The following is a 21,254-nucleotide window of genomic DNA, read 5'->3' as shown; positions in this document are numbered from 1 at the left end:
AATCCGGCATTTTTGCCTCGCCTGTAAGCTGTTTGGACGTGTTTATACGGGAACAAAATACACAGGAAGGGCTGGTAATCAAGAAAAGGTTTTGTCTGGAAAAAAAATATGGCATCATAAATGTGGAAACTGAACAAATTCACCGTAACGACACAGGAGGATAAGAAGCACGGATCAATGTGGTTTCTTTAACATCGCGTCAACATTTAAAACATTTAATTTTGGTTCATCTGCCTACTAACAATCTTACGCTTGAAAGCATTAGCTGTAAACAACTTTTCTAGATAAAGCTTTAATTAATTAGTTTTGGTCCTTCATAATTAGGAGTACTGTGTATTTACATCGTGATGATTTGCTCCAAAGTGAATATTCTCTTCTAGGCCGTATACTTTCGCAAAAGTAAACGACTATCGAATTTAACTTGGTAGACGGTACTGAAAATTCCGTTTCATTCTATGTATGAAACAATTGGGCAGCCGCGGCGAAAATTTGAACGAGGAACGTTAGGTTCAATTTTGATATTCACCTTACATGAACACCGACCTTTTCGTTGAGGGTTAGGAGCTCCAGGAAATTTTGAAAATTGTAGTTTTACGTTATTTAGAGGTTTCATTTCTTTATGAGTGTTCGTTCAAGTATAGAATGTATTAATTTTCGCGCAGGTGACGGCATTGAGTTGGATCAAAGCACTGCAGCCATTCGCCGTGCCAACCTGCATCTCATTCAATATGGCAGCTATCAAGTTCCGCTCCGCTGGCAACGCCACCGTCGATTCTGCCTGCGAGGAGTCTCAAGAGAGCCACGACGTACGATGTTTCATTTCATTTCAGCATTGGTTACAAAGTTGTGACACCTCTGGCCAAAAGTTGTAACAACAGCTTGACAAGGCGAGACAGCCGTGATACTTGAGCAAAGCACATGACGGCACTTTGAACTTCTCGCAATAGTTTCCGGTAGAACAGTATAAACAAGAAATGCGCTTCGATGCCAAAATTATATAAATAACTGTCATACACAAAAAACCAGGTCCTGCGACAGAGAAATGAAGAAGCGCAGTATAAAAAAGTTATGTATATCGGTATCCGAATTACAATACTATACAGGCATATATTTCGCGCTCACTCTTGGCAAGAAGAAAGAAGAGAACTGTTTGAATACTTTTCCTTAAAACTCAAGCCAAAAGAATTTCTCAGACTCCTAACGCCATCGAACCGGTGGTAGCAAGCGACATGTTTTATGGTGGCACGCTGATTGAAGCAAGTGGCCCTTTTCCTGCAGGTCTGCTCCAGCGAGAACTGGCCAAGTACAGGAGAGTCTAAATCCCTGCTGTCTTCATATCGCTCCAAAGACAGCGTCTCCTTCACCGTGGAGACAGCAGACCTTCTCCGTGAGAAGGTACAGTCTAAACCTAGAAGCTCTGCGGTAGCATGAGCCAGCCAGGTTCGGATCCCATCTTAGTTCTTGTACTCACGGTTTGTTTTATTTCAGAAAGCTGTACTTACTTCAATTCCTTCTTTTTATCCTAGTTAAACCCATCGTGTCCTAAGTAGCACCATTGATTGTGCAACCGAACTTTTAATGCAGGATAGTTCAGATGGTTGGGATAGATAAAATATGAGCGCAGCTGACTGGTATTTTTTTATCGAATTTCTCGCAAAAGCAAACAGAATGCATTTCAAATGGAGCAGTTTTCTATACGCGATGGTAAAATGCGATGAAAATCACATTACCAGACGTGCACTAAGGTATATATGTGTGCTCATAGCGTGAGGGCATCTTCGCAGAACGGTCCCAAGAGTTAGACACGGTAGCATACACGGCTGCGAACATTATAAACAACAGACAGGGCTACATATTTTGTAATGGAGAAAAAAAAATGCGCGCAAAAAACAGGCCGAAAGAAAACAAGTACAACGGGCGGCCAAAATCGGCATTCACAGTGTCGCAATAGCATTGTCCTGCATAAAACCCTTGTTTCTCAGATAAAGTTTCGTTAAAAAACTTTTCTTCCATCCAGTATTTTTGTGCTGTTTTTCCTTATGTTCCACCAACTCGAAAGCATAACTCTAGAATCATTATAATGTAGTAATACAAAATATAAAAGCTACAAACCATTGATAATACACTCTACAGGTAATAAACACGGCTGTAGTTACAGGGAAAACTCGTCCTTCGTTATCTGGACCGTGAAGTCTAATGAAAAGATGGCAAACAAGGACCGTCTTTGTGTGTTCGCAGGTGACTCGCGCGTATAGTCTCTATCCCCGCTTCTGCGTGGCGCTGTACAGCACAGACGTGGACGCCCAGCCTTGCGAGGGTTCCGGTGTGTCGTTCGCCCGCGTAGCCCAAGTCGCAGAGGCAGCGCGTGAGTATTTTTAGAGCTATCTCGCTGCACTTGAACACCCGACTGTTCGACACAGAAATGCAGGTTTACAAACTTTTATGAGTTTCGTGAGAACAACAGATGAGAAGGAGTCACTGGAGGTTTTGAAAAAAGACTGCACCGGGTGTAAGTAGGCGTCTTTATTTGTACGCTCGGAGAGGAGATATATGCAATTGAAGGCATGTTCAGCTGCGCCCATTTTCTGCAGCCCACTTGATAGCGGGTCTTGTTCAGGAGACCGTGATACAACTAGACAGCAAGTGAACGATGGAAATGCGAACGGTGGAAGGCATTTGGTACTAGAATTGATAGAAATGAGGCGAAGACTTGGAAATGATCTGTGACTTGCTTTCGTATGTCATAAAACACTTGAAATGAGGCTACATATTTTTTCTTCCCCACAAAAATTCTGGTATTTGCGTAATTGCGCTTAAATTTGTAGGCATTACTGATATAAAGGGCTTGGGTTCCGGGCAGTTGCTATTCTATAAATTTACTTTAAGCGCACAAAACTATCTCCTCCCGTCAAAATTTTCTCTAAGGAGAGAAAATATATATATAGCAATAAGATGGCCATTTATTACGACGAACTGACAACTGGTAGACCACGAGGGCAACAGAATGGGCACAACAAAATACGGGACAAGAAGGGGAGGCTATTAACTCGATTAAGGCACTAACTAAATTTGGAGGCAAAGTATGGACTCGGACAGCGCAGGACAGAAGCTGGTGGAGGACAATCGGAGAACCCTCGTCTCACAGTGTGCCTAAACAGGCCGTTGTTGTTGATGATGATGATGAATTAGAAGCATCTTGTGAAGAAATACAGGAAAGACTTGAAAGAGACGAATCGGAATGTACTACTCTGCGCGTGTCAGTCGCTCGCATGACCAGTTATGTTTAAAAAACCCCGCCGTTTTTTAATGCGTAGCATTTTTTACCGAGTACCCGTCAGCGGCACCGTATAACGCCCTATATTTGTACAAAAATAATAATTGACGGAAGTTACATATTTAATTATTTAAATAAAGTAAGTAGCGATAATTGATCGAACGGAATTTGGGTAAACCAAAAAGTACAAAAAATTAAAAAGAATAAAAAATTTACACGAACGAACTGACAAAAATCAGTAATATGCATGCTATACATCTCCTCTAAAAAACACAGTAAATTGCAGATGCCCGCACAAGAACGTTGTAAATACGAATAAAAAGATCCGAAAATGACAAAACCGTGTAACGCCCTGCATCTCGACCCAAGTGCCTAATCGACGGTAGTAACAACTTAATTTTTAAAGTAGCGTAAATGGATAGTATATTTGGGCGAGCGGAATTTCAGAACACACACAAAAAATGCAATACCTAAAAAAAATAATTTTGCGGTACTTTAATTAAGGAATAAAAAATTTGCATTGCACACACTTCCTCCTAAAAACCAAGATTAACCTAAGCATTCCCGGGAAAAAGAACCTTGGGGATAAGAATAAAAAGCGTATTTCCACGAAAATTCATAGTTGGTGAAAGTAACGCATTGAATTAATGCCGCAATGGAGCTTGCGGTTGAACAGAATTTCGAAAAAAAAAACTGAAAAAAGCTGTTTAAATAGAAAATCTGCGTGATATATATATTACGCACATTTTCAAAAGCGAAGACTAAGCAAAAAAATGCCGGAAGTGAACGACGGAAATACGATTTAAAAATGCGTATACACAAAAATGCCGATTTGGCTAAAGTAACAAATTTAATAGTTATAAGAGCGGGAAGGGAGATTATTCGTCGAATGGAATTTTGACTGGCTGGCTATTGCTACTATTGCTACTTTTGCTACTTTTTTGGCTGGCTATTGCTACTAAGTCCCTAATATTCACTTAGGGACTAGATGGTCTGAAATATATCATTGGAAAAATTAACGACTCTCATTGTCCAAATTCGTAATTCTTCGACGCTCACCTAATCAATCATAAATTTACCATTAGCGCTCATGTTAGTTAATGGTACCATATTGTATAAGCATGTATTCCGGGCTGCCACAAAGTGCTGCATTTCATTATAGGGAAAAGTTTAGAAACCAACGTACTCTATTCGGAAGAGACCTTTGAAATGGTGTAGTCAAAACAATTCCATTAATTGGTTCTTCCATAAGGCAAATTCACGATACAGTATGGTGCGATGATATTCCTAGAACTGCTGTAAGCTTACAATTACTGCTATATAGAAGGCCCCCGACTGCGAATGAGAGTGGGCGCTCGCACAAAGCTTTTTCAACCTTGTTCCTCTCCTGTGCGGATATCGCGCTTTATCTCCATTGAATCTAGAAAGCGATATTACTTATCGACCGCGTTCCATCAATTATCTCATCCTAAGTGACTTTTTCGGTGAGGGAACGGTTTTTAAATGACTGGCTTTATACCTTTCACATCGTTGACAGCTTGTTCATTGTGCCAATCAATCATCAGACATCTTAGAAGTAGTCTCAGGAGTGCCTAATGGCTCAGTCCTAGCGCCAATTCTGTTTTTCTCTATATCGATTAAATTGCTTACGATATTAATGTTACATTCCGCACATTCACTGATGATTGTATTATTTATAAAGCAATGACGATCAGATTGCACTTAACCAGGCCCTCTCCAAACTATAATGATGGTGCCAAGAATGGCGAAAGCCAGTTAACGCACAAAAAACCGCTACCATGACAGTTAGTAGGAAAAAAGAATCACTAATATTTCCCTATGAGATTCAGCAAACACAATTGGAAAGCTTGAGGGTATACATCGGCATAATTATATCCGTTGACTTAAAGTGGGATACACAATTAGCATTTGTAAGAAACAATGGCCTTACTTCGCTCCATTCTCTTAAGAGGTTAATTTGTGCGGCCTCACCTGATACAAAATTGCTGGCTCACAAATCGCTTGTACGACTGATCCTTGAATATTGTATAATCTGCTGGTTCCCTCATACAAAACACCTTATTGATAAACTAGAAAATGTCTAGCGAAGGGCCATTCGTTTCATTCACAATAAATATAAACGTTAAGACAACCCCACGAATTACTCAGAAGAGCTGAAGTACTTACACTAAGTATACGTACCAAAATGTTACGCCTGAAAGTTTAGTTTCAACTAGTTCATGGCGGCCTAAAAATACCTTGTGAGAAATTTATTACTCCATCTATTACCAAGTCTACAATAACAAAACATGACAAACATCTTAGAGTACAGCTTCCACAATAAATCCTTTAAATACTCCTATTTTTCATGTGCGAGAACAGAATTAAATTGTCTTCCTAATGAAATTGTAATTAGTTCATCACTTATAAGTTTACTTCTGAAATTGTAATTAGTTCATCACTTATAAGTTTACTTCTAAATTGTCTAACTTTTTGTTAAACAGTCCTTCTTGATTTCTGTTCCGTACTCTCTATTGCTGAAACTTTCATGTGTTACTATATGTAATGCATAATCGTTGTTATCTTTGGAATTCCTACGTGTTCATACGTGTAGTATATTTGAATAAAGTGATTGTTTTTCACCTCATTCCTTGTTTCTGCTTTTGTGGACTGTGCAAAAAGTGCACGAAATTTTTTTATGTATCCCCCAATCTTGCAACACCCTCCATAGTTGAGGCTAACAGTATCGATAAATAAATAAAAATAAAATAAATAAATATTGCATTCCGAAACCTGTACAAGCCAGGCACTTCCGGCAACACGCCGAGCGTTCTTAGGCGCATTGGTATGCAGCACATCGTCCAACACCAACGTTATTTGCAAACATATACTCGTAATTGAGCCAAGAGAACATTATACGGTACAAAAGTGCATGGTTCCCGTAAAAATGTGAATACGGTAAAGAATCGAACACAGGATGTTCGAGCCATAACCTGCGATTCTACCCGTACGGTACTCATACCGAATAGCGGGGCTCTTAGTTTTCGCTCAAAACGTTCGAAGGGGTGTTCGAAGTGAACAGGTGGACAGGGTTGTATGCGTGCAGGAAGTGGTGGGCTCGTACCCACAGGAGAACAGAATCTCCAACCAGAGGGGTACGATAATGCATAAACAGAAAACAATTCTTTTAAATGGGTTCCTGCAGGGCTCAACTGCCAAACTAAAAAATTGGCCGCGTATCTGCTCCTTTCGTTGCAAATGTCGTCAAAAGACGATAGTCTTTATCGACTTTTGCCAAGTAAATGCCTTCCTTCGCTTTCCCGCTCACCTTTCATGTTGTTCCTCTTGCTTCGCGCTCCTCCCAAGGTAAAGACGCCACAGGTTTTTTTTTTTTAATCATTTTAAATTTCCCGCGTTCCACTGCTCCAAACCGGGTGTCTCGATGCCAACGCTGCCGTACGGCGAAGACGCGCGTGAATCGAGGCGGCCTACTTCAACGTTTTTAGAACCGCGTTTCCTAACGTGCGTTGCAAGCAGAACGCGGAACCTATCTAGTGGAACCTTTCGTAACTGTTGCCGGTTGATTTCTTAAAATGGCGCCAGAAGCTATAGTGACGCGGGCGACAGCAGGGGATGGCGGAGGGAATTTTTTTTCTGCAGTTGATGAAGTATTTAATTTCGCAAAAGCCAAGCATGCATGATTTTTTATAAAGCAACACTGCAAATACAGTCGAACACGAATATATCGAACACGGGTATTTCGAATTATTGTCTATATCGAACTCATAAATTATCCCCTTGAAAATTCTATGTAAAAGTATAGGAATTCGTACGTTTATATCGAACCGTATTTTTCCCTACATTGGGTATATCGAACGCCGCGCGAGCTGGAAGGTGCTCTTCGGCGGTTGCTGCACCCCCGATTAAGGTTGAGGAGGATGTAAGGAATGCGCGGGCATGGCGAATACTGGCTCGCGGAACTAATCCCCCCTACAGGAACGAATTTGCGCTTGCCCAGTCGGGCCCCGCTACCGGCCGCCGTAGCGTTAGCGGACGGAGCCCGGTATGCTAAATCTGTCTAGGCACAGAAGCCCGAACGCTGGGAAAATGTGACAGTGCGTGGTAGGGATGCCCCGACTGGAGGCCATACATATGATGACAGGCGCTTGGAACGGCATGAAGAAGGAGACCGTGGCCAACTGCTTCCGGAAAGCAGGCTTTGTGATGGCCGAACTTTCCGAAGCTTGCGAAGACGGCGACGACGACGACGAGTGCATGGGCGACATGTTTCGTGAGTTGTCGTCACTTTTCCCGGCTGCTGTTTCAGCCGGAAAGTCTGCCGACGACTTCGTGAACGCTGACACCAATGTTCAGGCTGTTGCGAGCCTTGGTGGCGAGGATATCGTAGCTGCCGTCGCAGCTAGGAGCCCAGGCTCGAGTGGCGAAGATCGTCCGGACGAGGAGGCGGCTACACGATCGTACTCCGCGGGTGAAGTGGCCGCTGCGTTCGGCTTGATTCGCCGTTGTTGCGACGACATGGAAGGAACTGGGCTGTCGCACCTGGACAGGCTCTAGAAGATCGAGACCAGCGTCTTTAATTTCATTTCCAGGACGAAGAAGCAGGCCAAGATCAGCGATTTTTTTTTCACGGAAATAAAGCGTCCTGTTGCGTCGTGAGTGCGGAATTAGTTGTCATTCATGAATGCGCCGATCGGTAAGTGATCATCCGCCGTAGGTGAGGTTTCAGAGCCCATATTTTTATAACGAATATTTTATATATCGAACTATTTCACGATCCCCTTGGAGTTCGATATATCCGTGTTCGACTGTATTACTTCTGTATTAATTTGTTGTCTTATATTTGCGTAATGTCTTGTTCTTCAACAATTTTGACAAGTATGAACATTACACCGGACTTAGACGGGTAGATTTAGCAGTGACTATATAAGACTATTGCGCAGGCATTGTTTTACTTTGGCCGGGTGGCTGAATCAAGTCACAGACAGACAGACGGACAGATATACAGACAGACCAAAATTTCTGGGTTTAAGTAGCCCAAGACAGACTATCGTCTTTAAAAATTAAAGCCATTTTACCCAATGTGAAAGCTGTCGAAAGTGCAGAGCAGTGATTCGCCATAACGGGCTGTAGCGCCGTTCTCCGATCACTGTTACCACCAAATGCAATTCCAATTTCCCGCCTTCGCAGTGCTCACGAGCCCCCTGCCTGAAATTGCTCTAGCGGGAGTACTGTTCTCTTGCCACATTTTGCCACAACTGCCACATTTTGCTTTTACTATCGTAAAAACCAACCCAACGGTATGTTTTTAATCCTTCTTTGTAATAAACTTTATCTTTCAAAAAAAAAAAAAAAACCGGGCGTCTTGAACTGAAGGAACGCGGGCGCTGCCGGTTAATTACTTATATTTTTCCTCAAATGTATTTATAGTTTTCTTTGCCCTAAACAACGGGAAGACGTATGAAAAGCGGCAGCGTTTCACGGGTTTCGAACGCTTATGACTATATAAACCGCTTGGCTTTCGAAGCCTCTGCGGTACTCCGGGAACAACAGCGTTACCCCGGGACGCCGCCCTGGTGCTCTATATACTTGGGTTGAGCGAGCGAGCTAGGACGACAAGGCGAGCGCCTAAAGTGCTCTGCACTTAAAATAGTCGGTGAGGTAATACCCGCCGCTTTTTTCCCGACAGTTCATAGTTGGTATTCCCGATTTATCGTCATTGTCACATGGTGCTTTTGCCAGTCTTGAGTTGTTTCTTCTTTGCTGGCTTAGCACGCCTTCTATTAGACTTCTTTGATCGCGTGTTCGCGAGTGTCAACTCTGAGCTCCAAAACTCTCCTTTTTTTTTTTTTTCAGATTTCAAGCGTCCTGAAACGTCACCTCTTCGTAAGTAACGTGCCGGCGGCTATTGTCAGAATACATACCAGTGGCCCCCTTTTAAATTGATGTTTGCCTGATTCTTCGCATTCGTATTGGGCTTATGTCGAGAACATGGTCGGTTAGCAAACACTAATACCGCCTCCCAGCAATTTTTCATATAGTTCTTCACTCGAGGATTGTTTCAATAGCCTGTACTATCGGCGTCAAATGAAACGGGAACACGAAAATATGAACCTGAACACACAAATAGCGCGATTTCTTTCCATGCAAGCCAAAATGACGCGTGGATTAGTTGCAAAAACAAAGTTGGGAAAAGTGGATTTCCAAACATATCAATAGCGTACCATTATATGAACTCTACGAACAGTATTTTTTCAATTTTGCACGTTCTGGTTCATATTTTCGTGTTCGCATTTCATATGATACTGATAGTACATCTACGCAGCCTGTAAATCAAACTTTTCGTTTTTTTTTCTTTTCTTTTCAGCCGCTCCAGATCAGGAATCGGAGCTAAACATAAATGGTAAGACCTATCTAAACACGGCTAGGGTAACAATTAAACAGGCTTTAATCGTACATGCCGTTTATTATTCCGTCCAGGTCAGCCTCTTCCGAAGACGGCTGTGCAGAACGCAACGTCCAGCCGTGAGTTGCGCGATATTTTTTTAGCATTTTCATGCCATTTAACAGGTACTTTTACAGGCTTTACGCGAACTCAAAGACATCACGAACTTTGCTCTAGTTGAAAATGTTCCATTCCACAAAGACGCGTGTGTCAAGTTTTCGGCAAACAGCAGTTCAGGCTGTGTTACAAGGATGCAAGGACGAGTGACGGTACCTGGAGGTTTTTCTGCTATCGCCGATTAATAACCTGTGGGGCTTCCAAATAATATCTTTCTACCTGTGAAATCCAAATAGCGCCTTTTTGTATAAATTTGGTAAAGTGGAAATCAGGGAAAACATACGAAAAAGATACAAGGTCACGTCACTGCAAGCGGAAATGTAAACCGTATTGCTGTGCTAAGGTATTGCGCCAGAAAGGCAACTGAGGCATATCCCCTGGTAAAAATGTGCTGCTCCTCATTCAGCCGGTAACAAAGTTTAAATGAGAGTTGCTCAGTGGGAACAGAATGTTTGACAAGTGCAACATGTGATTCCATTTGATTTGATTTGGGAAAAAGGCTTGATATGAGATACTGGTACGATTTTATGTTGCCATTGTTGAGAATGATAAACACATTAATTTACACTTGGCTGTGTGCACGAGTCAGCTTTCAATAGCGCTGTTTCTGAAGTTATACGAAGTTCTTTTTTTTCAATTATAGTAGTTGCTTTAAGCGCACCTTTCCGCAAAATTTTTGGAGCACCCACAATATCATACACATTTTACGCTATTAGCATGCTTATTTTTTTAAAAGGAGACTCTCGTTACTGATTCAATCTGTAAAAATGGAAACAAAAGCACCATACGTTCTCAGGATTTGAACTGGGCGTGGAATATTGATTTGAACTAGAGAAAAAATGTAATTGTATATTAGGAATGTTGATATTCTTGATGTTATTTCTTATAGTAACGCTCTCGAATTCATGCTTGTCAAGATGAAATCGTATAATGTATGGTTGGCCCTGAAAAATTTAGGTAGATTTTGTATGGAGTTATACTTGTCAGGTATGTGGGGGTCACCGGATGTACCCGAAACCTATAAGGTATACTTGACCATGAACAATCATGTATAAGCGATAAAAAGATTGCTCATCACGATAGCGGTCATATATGGCGATACAGAGGAGCTTTTCCGGTGATACAGGTCCTATGTAAACATGTACAGGACTACGAGGTAGTACTGAGTCTATATAGAGGCATGCACGGTAGCATCTGTTTCATGCAGCTGATGTAGAGTGGATACATGCCTGCTTGTGGTTGTAACGGTGCAACCCCGTGGGACATGCCGGATATGCGACATGCCGACATGCGACACGCCGAAAACACATCTGGATCAGGCAATGTGGGCTTCGCTGGACCATTATTCGATCAGAGATCAATGCGGGCCATCTTTCTCTGAGTGGGTCCCAGGGTCGTTCTTATAAAAATAAAAGCTACATTCAGTTACAAACAAGAAAGCGCCTTATAGCGTCAATGTGACCTTCACGATGAACCAAGGTCAAACCATCGCCTCGTGCGGTTGCGGAGCTGAAGCGTCAAATCTCCCGTTCGTTACAAGCGGGGTGCGGGGGTGCGTAGAGGGGAATGGGTAGAAAGAATAAGGGGCGTGCTGTCTCAAAATGATTCAAGGAGGCGCTCGCTGAATCCAAGGTCACTGCATGTTCACGCATAGACCGGCGACTGCTCCGCGCAGCGGCGGTATTGCGGTGCGGTTAACTGCGAACGTATTAGGCGCTCTCGGCGCGAGAACAACACACTTGGTTTAGTCGCGTTCAACCACGGCAAGTATTTAGGTCGGGTGCGAGCCACTGCTTCATTCTTACGCGCATTTTCTTCCTCTTTCATTCCATTCCAGACGCCCTCGTGTGCATTCTATCTGCGTCGGCCTTGAACCTGGACCGCTTCCCCATGCGGCTCTGTTCCTACGTGGTGTACACGCGGCGCATTACCCCGGACGGCCCGGTGTATCCGTTCATCCCCGACAATGGTGAATTGTTCGCTTGATATGCTAGAGATTCCTGTTTTGGTTGAGTTGCATGACGCCAGTTGTCACTTCTCAAGGGTCGTCGAAGACCATGTTTGTATAGCGTCAAATTTGTTAAAGAGGTCATTTTTTTCAATCCGAAAGAACAATGTGCAGTAATCGCTCGTTGACTCGAACTCGGATATCTCGAAATATCGGCTAAGACGAGACATTTTTTTTCCGTGAATTTACCCCACATTGTCGTTTGGTATGACGTGGGGCTTCACACATAAAAGGCAGCCGAAGTCAGGGCCGCGGAAGGCAGCTCCCTGACTGTACCTCGCGGTGAAAAACTATTGCAGACCCCAAATTTTCCAAGTTCGTGCACCGCTGCGCGAAGACGCGGAGCCGAGGCCTTGTGGCAGTGATACCGTCGACGCTGGCCACGCTGTTCGACAAGAATGGCTCGGCCATCATGCCGTCTGCCGTATCCGCCATGACGAACCAGTTGGACAGACACGGACTCGCGGGCCTCGCCGTCTTCTCTACGCCCAGCGCTGACCTTGGGAAGCTGGTGAAGATGACGGGGGTGAGATACTGAGACAGTGCCACGTGAAAACCGCTAGACACCAAGAAACGCGTGCATTCAGTTAAGCATATCTTACTGACGCGCTCCTCGTTGCTTACTTCATCCTGCTCTACTCTAAAAACTTCGACATTGCTACAATGATTTTATCAATGAAAATCAATTCCAGAATGCACTGTTGCGCACAGTCGCAAATAAAAGTGTGCTGAGAAAGCGAATGAATGTTCCTCGGAAGGAAGTCAAACGCAAAGTAATACTGCTGGGGTAGACGTCCTCGCGAAGACCACAATTATGGCAGCATTGATTCCGGATGGGCCATACAATTTCCTGTGCACAACCGCGATCAAATACCTTTTAAAAATTGTTAGTAGGATTTAGGCAAAAGTCCTCACATAGATCGTCGTTCTGTCGGTATTAAACCACACGTACCGAAGTAAACGGCGCATGCGGTGAAATGCTCGCCCTCCCGGAAGCTTCAAAGATACGCGGATGCTCTAGACGCCTCCAGCGAGTTAAAGCAAACTATGGGGAACGCATTAAGTTAATAAGCCACATACCGCGAGTAGTTAAGTAGTATATAACGTGGTTGATTAGTTTGAGTAAATAATATTGTGGGAAAATGCGAATGAATTATGAAATTGGTGTGGACGTCAATATAGGGGTCATTGATAAAATGGTAACGCCGAAAGAAGAAGATAGGTCGACGGTGGAGGCGAAAATAGCGCCGCTTTTAAGGGATTACACACCTACAAATGCGCTAACGTGAGCGGCCAAGGCGGCTAGACAGGGGCGACCCTCGTGTGGAGTCATGGAATGGGAAACAGGGAACATGGAACTCAGTCTGTCTTCGATGCATCGCCACTTAGGTTTTCACCGTCAAGTCGGGTTAGGGATAACATTAAATACTCTGTGAATTTTACTTATTTATTTGTGCGCTTGTTTGCTAGCTTGTTTATTCGTGCCCTAAGATCCATTTTGGGGGATTACGTGAAGGGTGAGCAGGAAGAAATGACAGGCGAATTACAGGGCAAAAGGTAGAACAATAAGAATTCCGTAACAGTACAAGGGCGCAATTCTAAGTTTTGTCCATTCCATGCCCGTTTCAAAGTGGCCGTCTCGAGTGAGCCCTGATTGGCGGAAAGCAGACAATTGGTTGGGACGCAGCACATCCATTGGTCGAAGGCCTCAAAAGAGCAGCTACGTCACGACTGAAACGGACGCAAAATGGACATTTTTGAAAGGACGCAACTGAGAATTCCACGCCAGCACACAATTGTTCTAACACACAAAAAAATTAATTCACCCCTTAAATATTATTCTCCAATTTGAATGACTGTTTGGTTCATAGAGTGATTCATGAAAATGAAATTAATATTTTAAGCCAATGACTTTGAATAATGTACGATCAATCTACGATTACAGCCGCGAGGGCAACCGCAGCGGCTCGTACTGCTAAGCGCACTGAGACGCCCCGTTACAACGTCTAATTAAGAACCTTGTTGTTCCGCGTATGCGGCTGGCATGAGTTATCGGATATAAGGTACCGACAAATCGAGCCAAACTCACTTGGAGTGATCCGGTCATGCCTTGGCTCAGACCTGCACGTATCATCCGGTTGCCCCCTTCTGTGCTTACGTTATTCTGCTTCTTTTTGTTTGCCTAGAAACTGTTTGAGAAGCTGGAAGGCAAGTACAAGCTCATCGTTGGAGTCCACACCACGGAGTTCAACGATTCAAAGTTAAATGACCTAAGCAAGTAAGTAAGGCTGGGCATGACTCGAAGTTGATTATAATCACCATTGGCTACTCGCTTGCTCTGCATAGTAGTATTAACGCGTTTGTTAACAAGGATCCTGGTGCTTGTTTGGGTAAGGCCAGCAACGAAAGGGGCTGCCGACGTCTTCTAGAACAACCTGGCAGCTTCACAAGGACCAGAGTATATCCTCACTACACTACCCGTGCTTGTTCATTCCTGATTGAAATTTATCCTATCCTGTGCAATAATGCTTTTCTACACAATTATACTTTGCTGAAGTGACTGTGAGAGATTTGATAGCATGATTGAGGTACGAGCAACATGTTAAAAGGGGGAATAAATCTGAGGGGAGGTTTAAGGCCAGCGAATGTGGAGTATTGCGCACAACGTACAGTTCGGGTGAATGTTGGATCAGCTATTGTCAAATAATGTGCGGATTGTAGGCCGTATTGGCGGACGAGCTCGTTCGTAAACGATTCGCTATAATACGCGGAGGAAGCCCAGTGATCGTTCAGAGTGTGGCTGTATGACTCGATTTGTAGGAACGCAGATGAATATTGGCGCAATCATATATGGGGCACTGTATGTCAGGGAATGTTTGACGACAGCGTGAACCAAGGTAACCATAAACATTCTTTGTGCATCTCCGTACTTGTGAAGAATACGTTTATTCCGTTGTAGCATTGGTGTCCATTTTATTTTTGTTACCCGGATTTGGCCGCAAGTGGGAAGGGCGGTGACATTTCTGACTTGTAGATCTGGTTACGTAGAGGATGAAGATTTGGCAAAGTATGTTTTCAGGCGTATTCTGAAGCCCAAGTTGTTGCAGGTGATTCTAGAAAATCGTAATAGCGGTTTGTAACAACAGCTTAACAAAGGCATGCTCAGTAATCATACTATTCGTGTTTTCGAAATGCCGCCGTATATCATTAGCTTAAATGGCGGAACGGATTGATGTGTCTTGCTCGAATGGACGGTCCATACGGGTCATCGCCAAAAAAAAAAAAAAAAAAAGAAAACACGACTGGATACGGCACTTTCTTCATAGCAGACCCATCCGATTTAACGAAGCCTATCTGTGGTTGCCGCTCAATACTTACTTAAGGTTTGAACTTGGACAGCGCTTAAATGAGGACAAAAAATGAGTACAGAGGCACGAGTGCTGAGCAAACTCTTTATTCTTGCACCGGGCAATATAAACGGGCAAAGTGAGTGACGTCAGATATACGTCAGTAAAGCACAAACACTGAAAACGGAAACAATTTCTTGATGTAAAAGTGCAGCCACTGAGTCACCTTAGCAGCTAGAAATCACGCGTACAGGTATCCAAGCTTCTTTTTCTACAGGGCTGCTGAAAAAGTGCTCACCCGTCCTTCGCCACGCTTGTGTATTGCCCACGCAGCGAGAAATTCGCGTTAGTGTGTAGTTGCAGGCTTTGCAGTGCGCAGCCAAATTGCTTCCAATTGCAACTCGGAGGGATCAGGAATGCCCCTTCAGGCGTATATCTATAGGCATCACCCGGTTTTCCCTGTATACCCACGACCGCAAGCGATGGGCATCTCAACAATGCAGTCGTGGCATGGAACGCAGCGCTTCGCCTGCTTTGTCGTGGATTACACCTTTGAGCGTCCATGCGTATTCACCTTGTTACACACACTCCCACTTTCTTTGAACACCAAAAACACTGGCCGCACACTTGCTTTTTCAGCCACCTTCTTGATCAGGTGGGCAACGTTGTGGATTTAGGAAATGAATCCCAGTGGCTTCTTTCATATTTCTTCTCGTCTCTGGTTTTTGTTACTCGAGCAGAGTTTTTTCAGAATTGCTTTGCCGATACCCGAAATCAAGGCCTCTAGTTAGCCTGCCGACAGCAACCGCTCCACTTGCGTGTCCATGCTGCTTTCCATTCCATGAGCCCAAGACCGAACCACCGCAGTCATCAATGCAACGTTGGCTATTCCACGCTTCATGAGCATTGAATGGGCTGAGTTAAATATCAAATTTTTTTTCGGTTCTTGGCGCGTACCTCTACCACTTCCAGCATAGGTGGCGAACTTGGCACAATTTTGAGTCCAGAAAATGCAGAGCGCCCGCCTCCGGAACTTCCATGGTGTGCTCCAGGGGTTTGAGCGCAGAAACAAATACACCGAAAAGTTCACCCGTGGGACTGTGGACAGAGATTCCGGTACACCTGAGCTGTGAATTGACCAAGTTGGCCTCATGAGCTCGGACACGAACGGTCGTATGTCTGATGCATATATGACGTCACTCTACTGTTCCGCTTTATATTGCCTGGTGAAATTAAGAAGAACTTAGTCAATTGTCAGCACGATCATGTTTGTGAACTCCTTCCATTTTCCTCGTTCTGGCGCTGTTTTTCGTCACAATATACCATACCTGTTTCCTGGCCTCAAGGATATATCCTTGGACCAGTACTCTGTGGAAAAATATTGACGCACGCCATTTCCTTCTCCACTTTGCTTTTGTTGGAAACTTATGCCTCCAGCCTGAATCCAATAATTCGCATTGACCTTGGCCTTAGTCTCCTTATTTTGATTTCATTGTAATTGAGAAGGCCAGATTTCGTATCCTATTCTAATCTGAGCTTGCCTCACTGCTTCTACATTTCTATTAACTTCTCGTATAAGTGGCATCGAATCTTGAAGGTTAGTAAGGTGGGCGCTTCCGTTCGTTAGCGGAAAAATGTTGTATTTGCCAGCGTTAATGCGCACTTAGAGGTTGACAGAAAAGCGGCAACTACGAGTAAAGACACGCCAGGTGCGCAAAGACCTTTCGTCTTCATGTTTCCTATCGCATCATTCTGTAGATATAAATGTTCACTTTTGCTGCTGTATGAATGGTCGTCTTTTCCACTTCATTTGGTCAACATGATGATGACAGCGCCCTCTTTCCTTAACTTCAGGAGCAGCGATCTCCTGGTGCTCTTCACACACACCATGCCTCGGGGCTTCAACTGCACCGTCGCTGCACCCAGCAACATCGTCCTAAACAAGTCGCACTTCGAAATAATGGTACGTCTACCAACGCTCCGATCGGTAATACTTGGCTCTGAATCATGTTTGAGTGCGCACAGTGGGGACCAACGAGCAAGAGGACACGGGGAACATATACGCAACGAGAACAATTGGCGGTATTCCGTCGTTTTTTCGTAAGATTAGAAACAAATTTTCAAATTTACCAAGGTATAAGATTGGACGAGTTGGTAATTTATGCTTGGGTATTGCACCAAAAAATAAAATGACAGGTACTCGGAGAAGTGAACGGAATAAGGCCCTGTAAAAATAAAATGGTGTTGCAAGCAGCCCTTGTTCCGTTCACTTGTCTGCGTCCACGTCTTTTCTTGCACTGTACATAGGAAAAATTTACAACCAATGCATCCTGCCAGTGGTGACATATGGAGCGGAAACTTGGCGCATTAGTGAAGAACTGGAAAGCAAACTTAGGTCGGCTCACCGGGGACACAGAACGAATAATAGGAGTAACCGTTAGGGACAGGAAACGAGCTTCTTGGATCAGGGAGCAAACTCGAGTAGATGATATCATAATTCAAATAAAGAAAAAGAAATGGACTGGGGCTGACATACAGTTAGGCGAAATGACAACCGGTGGACAACCAGGTAACAGAGTGGATACCGAGAGGATGGTCTAGAAGAAGGGGAAGGCCAAAAGCTTAATGGAAGGACGAAATAAGGATATTCGGGGCGAAGAATTGACTCGAGCCGCACCGGACAGGAGTGGTTGGAGGTGAATGGGAGAGGCCCTTGTCCTGCAGTTGAACTAACTAGGCTCTGGCTGTGGTTGTGCTTGTTGTGCTGCTGCTTATTATGATGACGATGATGATGATCAGCAAAAAAAAAGAAAAAAAAATTGGCCTCGTATCTGCTCCTTTCGTTGAAAATGTCGTCGAAACACGATGGTCTTTGTAGACATTTGCCGAGGAAATGCCCCCTTTTGCTTTCCCGCTCACCTGTCATGCTGTTCCTGTTCCGTCGCGCTCATCCCAAGGTAAACACACTAAAGGTTTGATCAAGGCGATTTGAATTTACCGCGTTCCACTGCTACAGGCGGGGTTCCTCGATGCCAGCGCTGCAGTACGGCGGAGACGCGCGTGAATGGAGGCGGCCGACTTATAGAACCGCGGTTTATAGAACCGCGTGGCCGTGCTCCACGTGCGTTCCAAGCAGAACGTGGAACCTAGCTACGGGAACCTTTCGTTGCTGTTGCCGCGTGATTTTTCATATGCCGCCGAGAGGCGGCGGTTTTCTGCAGTAGATGTAAAATATCATTTGCTATCGAAAACCCAAGCATCCATGAATTTTTTAATAAAGGAACTGTAAATATCCCTTGTGTACTAATTTCCTGTCTTATATTTGCGTAATGTCTTGTTCTTGTTCAACAAAGTTGACAAGTATGAACATATAAACCGGGCTTAGACGTTTACATTTGACTGAGTATGTAAGACTATTGCGCAATATCAATTTTACTTTGGCCGGGTGGCTGAATCGAGTCACAGAAAGACAGACATACAGACATAACAAAATTTCTGGGTTTAAGTAGCCCAAGAAAGACTATCGTCTTTAATAAACTTCGATGTGCTTGGGCGAGAGGTAGAAAAACGTGCGGTCCTCTACTTTGTGGTGTAGAGTGAACTTATCATATATGAAGTCGGGTTATTCAAGGTGCTTGCGGTGCACACTACAGTGCGTAAAAAAAGTACCACCACTTTTAAAGAATTTTGCTTATATCATCAAATTCACTTTTCTTTCCCCACGACTCTTTGATAACGATGGTTTACGTATTTATATAAATCTAAGCGGTGGCGAATATAGCCGTTCGATCGCCCAAATGGTAAGGTCTCGATCGTGTAATTCGGAGGTTACGCGTTCGGGTTTCACCGAGGACGCATATTTTTCTTGCTCTTTTTTCTTTCATTCAAAATAGTCAGAACACGATCTAACGAAACGAGATCTTACGAATCCCCCGATATAACTTAACGAATGAATTCGGATTCCGCCGCAGGTGCCTATACGGCTCAATGCTGCTATGAACTCGATCTAACGATATAGATTTAGCATCCTTCCCGATTTAACGGAGTATTTCTAGAAACACTCACCCTTAACGAAGGAGCGATTTCGAATTGCTTCGTGAGAACGCCACTAAAATTATTGCGCCAGGTCGAAAAAAAAAAAAACGAGGCATCTAGGTTTTTTTTTTTTTTTTTTTTTTTCGGAGCTCTACCAGAGAGACTCAGTACAGCCGTGGCTGCAAACCACGGCGTCCCGGTCAGCGCGCTTTCCACAGTCTTGAAGGGAAAGGACGCCATTTTCCGTGGCACTCCATTTCGAATTGCGTCGACGAAGCATTAACCTCGAGGCCACCTCGCGCGAGAAGTTGGAGGAAGCCCTGTTTATGTGGTTAAAAAATGTTATAGCCAATAAGGTTCCGCTCAGCGGGAAGTGGTACAAGAAAAAGCGCTCTGTTACGCGCGTCCGCTTTTGTGTAACGACCTCAGGGCAAGCCCTTGCTGGCTTATTAGTTTGCCCACGGACTTTTAGAGCGGCAGGCCAGCGCCTCTGCCACGAAAATTACGATGTCACGGTAGCTGCCGGAATGTGCCTGTCTTCAAACATCGAGTTTATAGAATCAACTGCTTGTAAAATGACAGTCCCGTATTTTACGAAGTCCTCGATTTAACGAAATATTCGCGGTTCCAGGTGGCTTCGTTAGATTGGCTTGTCGCGGTAGCTATTTTTAAGCCAAGAACATGAACTAGTTCATTTTCTTCCCTCTAGCGCTCTTGAAGTTTGTCTTTCTTGTCTGTGGGCGCTCGGTTAACCCCTCTTTGAAAATTACGATATTTCTACGCCATAAAACATGCATTTTTCCTCATCTTGAGTGGTTTTGTTGTACTCAAAAATAAAGGGTTGCGATATCGGTGGCAATTGAGCTAACAGGTAAGTATAGTTACTACGATCTATATTTCAGCGTCTTGGAAATGGTTTTTGATTCGTCGTACGACACGGGAACCTTTTTTTTTTTTGAGGGGGGGGGGGGTGTAGATAGCCTTGCCCCCCCTAATGTCTATAAGCCCTTACAGGTTACGGTTAAAAATGAAGCAACACAAAAAACAAAAATATTCTCGGGGTTTTTTAGGACTGCGCACGCCATTTAAAGGCAAGAGCCTGGTGATGCTTAGCACTGCTAGATTGTATTTGCGACGCATTTTTCTTCACTTTCGCTCCTTCGCCTTGACGTGAATTGTATCGGCAGGCTCATTTTCTGTCGCCTTTTTTATGGACTTCTTTTCTTCGCTTTCGTCTCCTTGTTTTTGGCTCGAGTTGATTCTACAAGAAGACTGGCAACACAAGCCATATTTTACTTGCGTGCCGTCTCATAGGATCCGAGTGTCACGTAGCACACACGTATCTAACTTTTTTTCCACCGCTGCCAACGGGAGGATGTAGCGCGATGATAATACGCTCGGATTCTACTCTGGAGACCCGGTTTCAATTTCCAAACGAACTCAGTTTCTTCTTTTAAGTGCGGAACACTTCAGGGGCGCGGCTTCTCGTCGTAGCTCGTCATGGGTCACGGTATCTCGCTACCCTTGCCTGGGAGTCACGCACCCAAACGGAGGCTTTGAAAAGATCACCGCTTCCCTGGTCAGGATCGAGCTTGGGTACCTCGCGCTACGAAGCCGATGTGAACCCCATTGCCACGCACAAGCACACGTTACTCATATGCAAAGCGTTGGGGGTCGTCTTTGCGCTTCGCCGTTGCCATTGAGGCAGCCGTTGCCAGGCCGCAAATAAGTACACAAAAACAAAATACGGAAAAAACATGAATGAACGAATTATTTACCCCAAATCAATCAAAACTGAATCCAGTGGCTCTTTATAGGCATTTCCAGTGGCTGCGGCGCCCTCCTTTGAATAGTTTCGGTATCAATGCCAGGCTGATAGTGAAACTAGTCAAGAGAGGACGCCAGAGCACCTTTCGCGAATAACTTCCCCGCACTTCGGAGCTTTCAAGTTGAGTGGAACAGCTTTAATTTTTAGCATTTACTGTTTACAGCGGCGGCCATTCCGTGCAC

The 21,254-nt window shown here is 44.1% G+C and overlaps 1 protein-coding gene across 1 annotated transcript in view; it reads left to right on the top strand.

Annotated features, from left to right (window-relative positions):
- Positions 1–21,254, top strand: part of LOC144153299 (uncharacterized) — a 74,684-nt gene that overhangs the window by 27,519 nt on the left and 25,911 nt on the right. Inside the window, 11 exon segments of the mRNA XM_077684950.1 lie at positions 663–745; positions 747–806; positions 1,279–1,395; positions 2,239–2,365; positions 9,149–9,178; positions 9,660–9,695; positions 9,773–9,817; positions 11,692–11,823; positions 12,162–12,388; positions 14,049–14,140; positions 17,064–17,196. Of these exon segments, the coding sequence (XP_077541076.1) occupies positions 663–745; positions 747–806; positions 1,279–1,395; positions 2,239–2,365; positions 9,149–9,178; positions 9,660–9,695; positions 9,773–9,817; positions 11,692–11,823; positions 12,162–12,388; positions 14,049–14,140; positions 17,064–17,196 (1,082 nt within the window).

This window comes from Haemaphysalis longicornis, unplaced genomic scaffold, assembly GCF_048455015.1.
Source record: "Haemaphysalis longicornis isolate Haplotype H1 unplaced genomic scaffold, Haemaphysalis longicornis Haplotype H1 scaffold_9, whole genome shotgun sequence".
Lineage (NCBI taxonomy): Eukaryota > Metazoa > Arthropoda > Arachnida > Ixodida > Ixodidae > Haemaphysalis > Haemaphysalis longicornis.
Note: the sequence above shows the minus strand (reverse complement) of the source record. Positions and strands in the feature narration are given on the sequence as shown.